The 10,676-nt window shown below is 43.6% G+C and overlaps 3 protein-coding genes across 3 annotated transcripts in view; all 3 read left to right on the top strand.

Annotated features, from left to right (window-relative positions):
• The first annotated feature begins 1,743 nt into the window (after nt 1–1,743).
• LOC122344431 (CD209 antigen-like protein 2) lies at nt 1,744–3,203 on the top strand. Its single transcript, XM_043238123.1, has 5 exons — nt 1,744–1,923; nt 2,136–2,333; nt 2,414–2,517; nt 2,591–2,694; nt 2,852–3,203. The coding sequence occupies exons 1-5, from the start codon at nt 1,833–1,835 to the stop codon at nt 2,982–2,984; spliced, it is 630 nt and encodes a 209-aa protein (XP_043094058.1). The 5' UTR covers nt 1,744–1,832; the 3' UTR covers nt 2,985–3,203.
• Nucleotides 3,204–3,831: 628 nt separating this feature from the next.
• asf1bb (anti-silencing function 1Bb histone chaperone) lies at nt 3,832–8,186 on the top strand. The gene is given in 7 exon segments (XM_043238126.1): nt 3,832–4,799; nt 5,347–5,353; nt 5,973–6,073; nt 6,227–6,423; nt 7,800–7,827; nt 7,830–7,940; nt 7,943–8,186. Coding segments are annotated over 7 exon segments (597 nt in total). The 5' UTR covers nt 3,832–4,690; the 3' UTR covers nt 7,987–8,186.
• A 1,826-nt stretch (nt 8,187–10,012) lies between these two features.
• The window catches only part of prkacab (protein kinase, cAMP-dependent, catalytic, alpha, genome duplicate b), a 9,537-nt gene continuing 8,873 nt past the window's right edge, over nt 10,013–10,676 (top strand). Inside the window, exon 1 of the mRNA XM_043238109.1 lies at nt 10,013–10,128. Coding sequence (XP_043094044.1) covers nt 10,083–10,128 — 46 coding nt within the window. The 5' untranslated portion in view covers nt 10,013–10,082. The remainder of the gene's footprint in view (nt 10,129–10,676) is intronic.

The following is a 10,676-nucleotide window of genomic DNA, read 5'->3' as shown; positions in this document are numbered from 1 at the left end:
GTGCTTTGATGGAGAAAAGGTATATGGATGGTAAGTCAACTGATGGATAATTTTGGTCATTTATTATAATCACAATGACTACATTTAGCTTTAAATGCCCAACTAGAGAATGCATATAGGGATAAAGGCCCCGGTTTTACTTTAAACAGTTTACAAACTAATTTAACCAAACGGTAAAGGAATACGTTTTACAAGAACGTAGTGAGGATGAGGCAAAAGAAGAAAAAGAAAGCGGTGTTTATCCTACCCAGTGCTTCCTAAGGCCAAAGAAGTGACTTTGGAAAAATAAAGACTCGGTTCTGTCACATAAATTAGAATTATTTCTTCCACTTTCCCTAGCTTATGAAACAATAAAGCACATATTCAGAGAAACCCTTCCCAACCAAAATACTCAAATCTTTATAAAGGACATAAGACCGTCCCATGTTGCGTGTAGTCTCTCATTAACAACACACAGCTTTATTCAGCCTCAAACCAGGCCGGAGGTTTAAAAAAAATCATAAAATTCATGCAATATTAAAAAACAGCCTTTAACGCAGTGCTAGAAAGCTTCATACACTAGAGGGAGCTAATGGTCATCCTCACACTGTCTAGATAATCCAGCTATTTTGTTAAATTTAGCAACAGTTCAGACCTCAGAAACTTTCTAATAACATTTACTATTTAAACTGAACAAAAAGAGACAAGCCGAGATGCCCAGCAGCACACACATCACGTGAACCAAGCTAGCTGCGATTTGAAACTGCTTACAAATAATCATTTAATAAGTGTTTAATGTACAAATATCTAAATATCTAAATATCTAAAGTAGTAAATGGCAGCGTACTAGTAACTTTGCAGAACATTATCCATTATCCTTTATCTGTTGTAAACACAAAGTGAGATTAAAAACACAGATAATTGAAGTAAAAAACCCCTTCAGATACTAGATGGTGTCTTATTCTGTAGACTTCTGTTAGACTGCAGCACACCACGCAGCTACTGGTCCACTGCTTAAAGCTAAAGCGGTTTTTAAACGTGACGTTTCACTTGTTTAGTATAAAGTTAGTATAAACTTCCTCTGCATTGAGAGATATTGTGAAAACTATAGATATATTGGCTACTGCAACGTTTCAACCAGCAAGCACTTCTCACAATATCTCTCAATGCAGAGGAAGTTGCTAAAGGAAAGCTGATTTATTGCTAAAGGCTGCTAAGTGATGTTGTGACATCACTGCACGATGACGCCATCGCACAGTCATGACGCAAAATCATGTTGTTGATTTAAATCTATATATATATATATATATTAGTTTGTCCCTTTTGTTCTGTAGCTCAGCTCTACCTCACTGTTTTTGCCTTCACCTTTGCATTTTTAATCGTACACGTGGCTTCATGTCCAGATTGTTGAATTTTACCCGATTTCACGGTGAAAAACCAAACATTGCTCACTTCTTATGCAACTTATTGTACTTAAAGAGGAATGTCTGAAGAATAAATAACGTTTAAGCTAGAAATTAATCTTTCACTTTCTTTCTGCTTGAGCTTTATTAACATGTCATTATTTTAAAGCTTTCTCGGCATATGTTCTTGACTTTTTTTTTTTTTTTTAAACATCTTTACCATCCTGTAAAAACATAACAGTGTTCTTGTTGGTCAGTACTGGTCCTTATGACTCAAACAGGACACATACATGCAATAGAAGCAGAATTATCACATCGCCTTCCACGGCTTCCTGTGATTTTGTCACCAGTTTTAGAGCATGAAGTGACTTCCTGTGTAGGTTTAGGGTTTTTGAAACATTAAGCTAAAGATCACAGCTCATCTGTGAAGACTGACACCCACACTGACTAATGGACATCGATACGGTTTACGAAAATGTTGGACAACCAGAAACATTTGGACAAAAACACAGGCAGACAGAAACAAAAGCTAAACACTGCAGTAAGTTTTTAGCTTTCCAAAAACTTTGCACTAACATTTTAATATAGCTTTCTTTCTATTGACTTCTTCATACGTTTGCGTATTTGACTTTATAGGAATTTCAGTTTGTCAATATAAGCAAACATACGCTCTACTTACCTGCTGATTTGAGGCGATGTCTAATCATTTTCAGCAAATTAACTGATTTGGCTTTTTTTCTTGCCGTTCGTCAGGAGGAAGTAGATGTTTGGTGTTGATCACAGCGAGTCTCGGGATCATTTGTGTTCTTCTGCTGGTCTTCATCGTTCTGCTGAACATCTCCATCACAGCAGAGAGAGACCTGATAAAGAGTTACAAGAACACGGTCGAAGAGCTCAATCAAACCATCAACGTCTTGCAGGACAATAACGCTGCTCTGCTCCAGAGGAAAGGCAAGTCGTCTTTGAGCGACGAGCATCTTAAGTCTTCATGTTTTTGTGTGGCTCTGAAAAGTGTTCATGCTGCGGCTCAGGTTGGTTTTTCATGTCCACCGAGGCGATGAACTGGTCTGACAGCAGACAGTACTGCAGGGATCGTGGAGCTGATCTGATCATCATCAACACCGAAGAGAAGCAGGTGGGTCTGTGCTGAAGAGAGGTCTCTGTTACTGACTGAGAGGAATCACGCTCGCTCCTGCTTTCATCCACAGAAATTCATCTCTTCGTTTACCGCGGACAGTGTGTGGATCGGTTTGTCCGACAGCGAGAAGGAGGGCACCATGAAATGGGTGGATAACTCTCCACTGAAACGAGGGTAAGAAAGAAAAAAACCTCATAATGCAATCACGACCACAACCGCAAGCAACTTCCCATTTAGTAAATCTTTCAGTTTCTGCTCAATCGTGTTTAGTTTACTCTCTAACGGGCGATGCTCCTCAGCAGTTAAATTACTTCGGACACCTTTTCTCCAGGTTTTGGATCGAGGGTGAGCCAAACAACCTCGGAGGAGACGAAGACTGCGTCGCTCTATACCCCTGGGATCCTCTGAGCAGCTGGAACGACCTGTCCTGCTCGAGCACGGAAAAATGCATTTGCGAGAAATAGGGCTCGTCTAGTCATCTAGTCGTGCTGCTTCCTGTGTTGTCTCGTGGAATCGAATGTGTCCTTTCTGACCATGTCCTTATTTCAGCTGCTGTCGTGAATCTGGTTTGTTGGTCTGAAGAGTTGCTCGTCTCATATCTCATTAACTGTCTGGGAAACTGCTTTTGATCCGCGTCGCTTCCCTTTTTAATAAAACTGTTGACTTGCGGTCTTTGCACAGCATTTCGTGTCCTTGTGCGTCTGCTTCACTGCATTCGCGCCCGCGAAAATATAAGTAAAGGAGCATCTGACTATTTAAGCGAATACAAAGAGTTAATTTGCAAAAACAGACAACTCTGATTTTACGTTTCTTCATCATGCATTCCTGTTAATCAAACTGCAGTTGGGTTATTTTGACTAGGGGTGACTAAATCACTAAAAAAACCTAACAATAAAAAGTGAACAAACTAAATAATGAGACAAATGAACATTTAAATAGTTTATTACGCTTTATAAATGATCTTATGAACCACCGACGACTCCTAAATAACTGGTTTGAAAATAAAAATAATTTAGAAACTAAAAACGAATTGTTAGTAAAGTACGAAAATACATTTATTAAACATTATTAAGCGGCTTACTGACGCTTTTTAATGCTGGAACATTGCTTTATAAAAATATAAATTCTGTGCATTTGTGCTTAACTAATGATTCAAAGTGTGCCGTTATTATAAAGTGTTGCCTATTTTAATTTATTTATACAACAGCAGGGAAGAATATTGCATTAAATGCGGGTCCCGGCTTTATCCTGTGCAACGAAAGGGCAGACAAGCTAGCAAAAAAACAACAACAAAAAAAAACAACCAAAACAGCAAATGTTGAAATCGAGTCAAGTTATATCTATATCAAGTTATCTGAATTAGATGGAAAGAGCATATGTGAAATGAAATACAGCATCAGTGGCATTAAGAAACAGCTGGAAGGCGTTTATACTCTATATATACAGAAATATACAAACAAAATGGGTGTATCAAGAGATAATGGTAAGAATATGAATAAATTTTAAGCAGAATAAGGAGCATTACAGCCTTAAAAGCACTCTTTATATTATGGGAAAACGCCAGACAGTAGATAGAAATGTTGAAAGCATTTTAAAATGTGCAGAGAAAAGAAGTTTGGTTGTTTTTAATGAAAGAAACTGTAGTGGAGAATGTAGCGTAAAGGAAATTCAGCACAGTAGGGGGCAGTAGTGCAACAAACCGGATGCTGTAAAACTCCGAAGAAGAAGAAGACTTCCTCCAGTCCTGCGGGAAGCAGCAGAGAGCCGGTCTATCGGGCTGAAGAAGACAAACATCGGCTCCAGAGCACTTGCTGCTGTCATTCAGTGTCTTCGCTGCACTTACAGACGGGTTTTTTTCCTCCTGGATCCAGCGGAAAGAACTCATCGGGATTCTTTTATTCGTCTGTGAAGCCTGCTCTAAACCCCGCGCTCTTCAGGACACCCCGGCAGTGAATAACATGGGTGTGCGCCGAGCATCCGATTAGTTCAGAAAGTACAAAGAGAGAAAACCCTGCGCTTCACCTACTTCGGCGGGAGATCGTTTTCTTCTACACGTCGGACCCCGGTTACACGCTTCCGCTGGGGTTTACCTCGGATTCGGAGCTGGACGGTTCCGCGCTCTTCCACAGACACAAGGCCGATTTCTGTCGCCCGAACCTCGCGAGCCACCATGGCTAAAGTGCAGGTGCTGAACGTGGCTGTTCTGGATAACCCCAGTCCTTTCGGAAACCCGTTTCAGTTCGAAATCACATTTGAATGCATGGAGGACCTGCCTGAAGGTGAGGGAGCTCGCAAATTGACGCCATTTATACGCGCATACTACGGTTATACTTCGTTGACGCTGAAATATTAAAGGTGACGGTTGTTGTTGTTTTTTTTTTACTTTGTCATTATGTCTCGCACGTCGTCGAGAGACACGGGAATATTTATGGCGGTTTAAGCGGGAAAAGTCTTATTGTCGGCTGTTAATGTTCACGCGCTGAATATTTTGGCGCCGGCGGGGAGTTCGATGACAGCGCGAGGCCGCCCTCTTGCGTGTGTGTTGCCATGTCCCCGCTTTTCCCGCGGACTTTGTCTGCTTTGATACCGTTGCCGCGGGTTTAAACGACCTAGATATTTAGCTCCTGAGATGCGAATTTTCGGTATTTTACCCCACCGTGACGCGATTTTTCAAACGTCGAAGCTTTTCAAGCTCGTTCCGAGCTAGTTCTGAATAGCAATTGGGCGGGTTTGTTATGAACACCTGGCGTTCCGTCTCCTTCCCAGATTAGTCCGACGGCGGAAGTGGGCGGGAACAAAGCGTCTGCGCTCTCTCCGATTGGTTAGATCTTTCGTGGCGTCACGTGTCGGGAGGCGCTGTGACGATTTTGGGGCAGAACAGTATTACTGTAAAAGCATTAGACGTTATTTTATTTCATTATTTTATACTTAAAAGTATGAGCGTTTTTCTATTTTGTTTGCCAATTTTTACTAGAATGTAAATCGTGCTTGTTTTATTGTATGCTTCTCAGCTAAAATATTTTTTTGCCATTCTTCACAATTATAGTATTCTGAAAAAAAACACTTATTCAGTTATTGCCATGTTCTGTGAACAAAGAATACTTTCTAAGAATACTAGGCTTGTTTCCTCACTGCCTTTATAAAAGGACATTTTAATTAAACGCACACATTTACTGACGATAAGTAATATTACACTTAATAATAAAAATACCTGTGAAATTATTGCAATAATTGACTCAGTGGTTAAGGTTTTTGGTTATCGCCGAGATAAAAATTTAGTTTATTCTCATAATCAAATATAAAATTCGAAATGCACGAATAAAGCAGCATACAAAAGATGTATTTTTTTTCAGCGTGCGATTTAAATTTTGCACTAAATGTCGCGTAATGTTTTAATTCTGTTTATTAACGGTTCGAAGGATGAATTGTTTGTCCCTCCGTTTCTGCCTCAGATCTCGGTGGAAGATCATCTATGTGGGCTCTGCAGAGAGCGAGGAGTACGACCAGATCCTGGACTCGGTTCTGGTCGGCCCAGTTCCGCAGGAAGACATATGTTCGCGTCTTTCAGGTGGGTAGCGATCCGAAACGCTTGTTCCTGGTGGGCTTCCTGCAAACCTCAGTCCCAGCTGCTCGAAGCATAGATAAATGCATGCTAATTAGGTCGCTTTGTAGACCCAATAACATTAGCGATCTGCATAAATGACAGCATTCGGGTTTGATTGACAGGCGGATGCTCCAAACACGGGGCTGATCCCGAGAGCGACGCGGTGGGGCGTGACCGTGAGTGCTGATCACGTGCACCTATCGGGGCAGGAGTTCATTCGCGATCGGCTACTCGTGAACAACGAGTACCACGGACCCGAGCTGCGGGAGAACCCGCCGGTCAAACCCGACTACACACAGGTGAGACCTTCATTCACTAAGGGCCGCCGAGCATCTACAAAATCAACATTTCATATCCGTTGGTATCGGTTGTTATCGGAAAGAAATATAAGCTTTTATAAACGGAACCATTTTAAATTAAGCCGGTTTATTGAGACAAACAAGTTTAGTTTTCACAGTCGAACACTAAATACATTTTAAACCAATATATCTCCTTATATGTTATATGCAGGTCGGACACAATGAGGAAGATAAGGCACGTTATTACATGAATTCAATGCGATGAAATGACGCATAATGTCATGATTAACACGTATGACCCTGGACCACAAAACCAGTCAGTTCTTTAAAGTAACAAAATAAGAAAAAAAATAAGCCTTTCTTTTAATGTATGGTTTGTTAGGATAGAAGATGCAACCATTGGACAACCTGAGAGTGCATAAAAAGTCTAAACAGTTAAAGTTGTCCAAATTAAGTCCTTAGCAATGCATATCACTAATCAAACATTAACTTTTAAGATATTTACGGTAGGAAATGGTACAATATAACATATAACATGATCTTTACTTAATATCCTAATGATTTTTGGCGTGAAAGCAATAATTTTGACCCATATTTTTGGCTGTTGCTTTAAATATTTTCCGCCGCCTTGAGACTCCCGGTCACGCGTTTAATGTCGTAAGTTCTGAACACAACAGCGTTGTGTATTTATGCTTAGCTTGATGCCAGAAGCCTAAGCTTTGTGACGATGAGCTCGACTCAGAATCGCAAACATGTTAAAATTAACGTGCGCTCTATACGAACATTTTTCCCCTGTCGTTGAAGCTCACGGTAGCGCCGGGCCTTTAGATCGATCGCGAAGAACGCACAGATCCCAGCTTGCCGATATAGTTAACTTACTAAACATTTAATCCACCGCTGCCGCGTGAAAGGGTTAGCGCTCGGTAGACGCGAGCGTGTCGCGGTGTTAAGAGTGTGTTTGAGCGCGTTTCAGACCCGCTGCCTTTGAAAACGTGCTGATGGCGGTCAGATCAAAGAGGCAGGTGGCTGCCGTTTATAGCCCGCTGTCTTTTGTAATTCATTAATTCTGCTAAACGATCTTTCTAGTCTCAAACCGCTTGTTGAACGACACGAGCGCAGAGATGACTATTCAAATACATTTTAATAATTATGATATACTGTTTGTTGAGGTTCTGGTAGCGTTAGTCACATTCGTTCAATTAAAAATACACTTCTTAGTCTTGGTTGATATTATCTGAACGCCTAAAAATCAACAATGCTGTGCTGTAACCAATGTCTTGCTCACTGCGTGGAATTGTTATATTTTGAGGAGTGGTGTTAGCATTAAACGCTGACAGGTTAGAAACTAATTGTTGTTCTTTTGGTCCGAATCGCAGCTGCAGAGGAACATCTTGGCCTCTAACCCCGCGTGACCCGTTTCCACATCAACTGGGAAGCGGCGATGGACAAGATGGAGGATTCGGAGAATGTAGACCCGCCCCAATGCCATGCTCCGCCCTCCTCCATGCCCGGCAAAGCCCGCCCCTCGGACTCATGCCCGACAACTCTATGGACTGCTTATAAAGCGCGAACGCGACCGCAACCTCGCTCGTGAAGTAATAAATGTGTTCTTTTGTATTTATACACCTACAGTTGTCCCACACGTGCTCTTAGCGCTGAGATCGGGCGCGACAGCAGGGGCCGGACCTGCAGCACCAGCAGACGTGGACTGTTCTCTTCTGTTTTTCTGTGGTGCACATCACTAGTGAGGTGAATCCCATAAAAACGCGCGTTAAATCGGCATTTTCTTAGGAAGTACTATATTTTGCAGAAGCGTTTTAGGACTGTTAGTATGTTTTGAGACTGTTCAGCCCCAAGCTGTCGCATACTGTAACCTCCAGAAACACGCTCGCGCTCATCACCGTAAAGCAGAGTTGTTTATGATAACCATAGAATAGTAACATACGGTGTCTTTTTTATTTCCTGTTAAGAATTACCACTAAAAAGTTTCCTTTTTTAAAAAAATTAAATAAATGTGACCTCGACATGTTTTTTGGCGAGATTCATCCTGCGGTCAGAAACCGAGCAACTTTTCGGGAACACTTTGCTCGGATGCGATCGGTGTTCGGGACCCGATTCGGCTTCCTGTCCGAGATGAGTCGTTTTACACCGAATGCAAGTTGGTTCTTTCGTTGCCTTGTTTTCTTTCCGTGTGACGTTTTGTTTATGAAAAGTCTGGGATTTAATAAATACGATCTTTTGTCTTTGTAAAGCCGTCTGTGGTTTTCTCTCCCGTCTTCTGGCTCTTTTGTACGGAAACGCACCCCGTGTGTGCCTTTTATGACGCTAAGCAACAGCTATTAGAGATGGCACTTTGGGCTGCTCCACCTTTGATCCACATCACATCAGACAACTACTCTTCCTTTCATCCTCCATCGCTCCCTCCGCTCTCATCCCGTAGTTTCCCTCTATTCTCTGTCCTCTGATCTGGGTCTGTGGAAATATGCCGGCGGCGGGTCAGAGGGGCGAGGGACGCCGACCCGAACTGCTGTGGAAGAACAGGCTTTGTGCTTCATTCAGGATTATGATACAGTTCACAGCGAGCGTTTTAATACTGACGCGTTGTCATAAGTTTTAAACGTTTAGTTCATCAACTTAAACCTAAATGAATGCTTTTATAGTTTATTTTTTTCTGTTTTTAAATTTTAAGTTCGTTCCGGTAACATTTTTACCTGTATAGCACTGTATTTTAATTTGTATTGAGAAGATAATTAATACTTTAAGTGCACTTCCTTCTGTTTTTGGCCGGATATTTTACTTCCACCGAGTAAAACTTTCTACACTTCTGAGTTAGTAACTAAACGACAATAACATAAATACTAAAAGAGACATAAAAATAAGAAATGTATCCGGTTTAAAACGTGATGGACAAATGACCTTTTTTGTATTAAATGACCAGTATTTTTATTCCTTGGACAGCAAATGGGTAAATATTCAATATACGTACAGCGTTTACTTTATAACACAATAAAAATCCCCTCAAACGCGACGTCGATTGTAAAGCGCCCTCCGTCGAGAACCGGAAAAGCAGCCATGTTTTGTTTCGATATCGAGAAATCGCTCACGACCGCTTCGTTTGTGTCAATCATTCGCACATCTGTCCGTCTTCCTCCGCTCGGCCAATAGGGCGGCGCGGTGGGCGGGCTCAGTCCGCGGGGGGCGGAGTCACCGTCGATGGCCACGGGAAGCGCAGCTGCATGAACGATCTCGCCGGAGCTGCATCCGCGTTTTTCCGCCGCGATTTCCCCTGCGAGCGCCGCTCACGGAACACCCCCGCGGGGAGGCGACGGACAGGACTGCGGGGCCGCGGAGGAGCGGCGAAGAGCCAGGCCAGGAAAGGACGCCCGAGTCCGGTTTGATGCTGGCGGCCCGTCCGCCCGCCCTTTAAACGCGGATGCTGCTGCTGCTGCCGCCGCCGCCGCCGCCGCCGCTGCTGCATTTGTAAGGGATCGCCGTTTATCCGCCGAGCCGTCGGGACGCGTCGACGTCCCCCGTTTTCACGCTCGGAGCCGATCGGTGCACGCCAGTCGCACGAACGGACCGTGAGAGCGAAGCGCGACAGGCGCGGCAGCATCCCTCCCTACCTGCGGCTCTCCTTAGCGCCTGACAGGCCCGGAGTCATGGGCAACACGCCGGCCGCCAAACGGGGCAACGAGATGGAAAGCGGTGGGTGCCTTTAACGCTTCCCGGTCGTTCTGTTTAGTCATCCTCGCCGTCGTCGTTATCGATCCTCGGATGCTCGTCGGGAACGCGGTCGTGCATGCGCGAGGCTTCGGCGGAGGGGATGCTGATGCTGTCATGGCGATCACGGGCTCAAACAATGTGTTGATGCTTTAACGAGAGCGAGCTGCGCTGGGTTTGCGTGCGGTTAGTGGAGAGAGAAGGGTCTGGGGAAGGACAGATGTGGGGAAGGCACGAAGGAAACGGCGAGAAGCAGAACCGACATCCCGAGATCCGACGGGAAGGCTATATATAGCGGTTTAACACTCTTGGCGTGGAAAACAACCGTGTTATTTGACCACTGTGCGTCCTTCTGGGCGTCTGTGGCCGTTCAGGCCTAGCTGGTTGGGTTTGTTGTTTAACCCGGGGTTAAGCGGTCCGGGTTTGGCACTGTCCACACTAGCATGCCAACCCTGGGTTAAAAGCGGGCCGGGTTTCGAGATTCCGGTCTTTATCCCGTGATGACTTGGTTGTTTTTCGATTCGCCGTTGATT

The sequence above is a fragment of the Puntigrus tetrazona genome, chromosome 1 (assembly GCF_018831695.1).
Source record: "Puntigrus tetrazona isolate hp1 chromosome 1, ASM1883169v1, whole genome shotgun sequence".
Classification (NCBI taxonomy): Eukaryota; Metazoa; Chordata; class Actinopteri; order Cypriniformes; family Cyprinidae; genus Puntigrus; species Puntigrus tetrazona.
The sequence above is the reverse complement of the archived record's forward strand: the minus strand, read 5'-3'. Positions and strand labels throughout refer to the sequence as shown.

Coding starts and splice junctions, on each gene's coding strand:
- LOC122344431 (XM_043238123.1), top strand. CDS start 1,833: ATGGACATCGATACGGTTTACGAAAATGTTGGACAACCAGAAACATTT. Junction 2,334..2,413: donor TGCTCTGCTCCAGAGGAAAG/GCAAGTCGTCTT, acceptor GCTGCGGCTCAG/GTTGGTTTTTCATGTCCACC. Junction 2,695..2,851: donor AACTCTCCACTGAAACGAGG/GTAAGAAAGAAA, acceptor CCTTTTCTCCAG/GTTTTGGATCGAGGGTGAGC.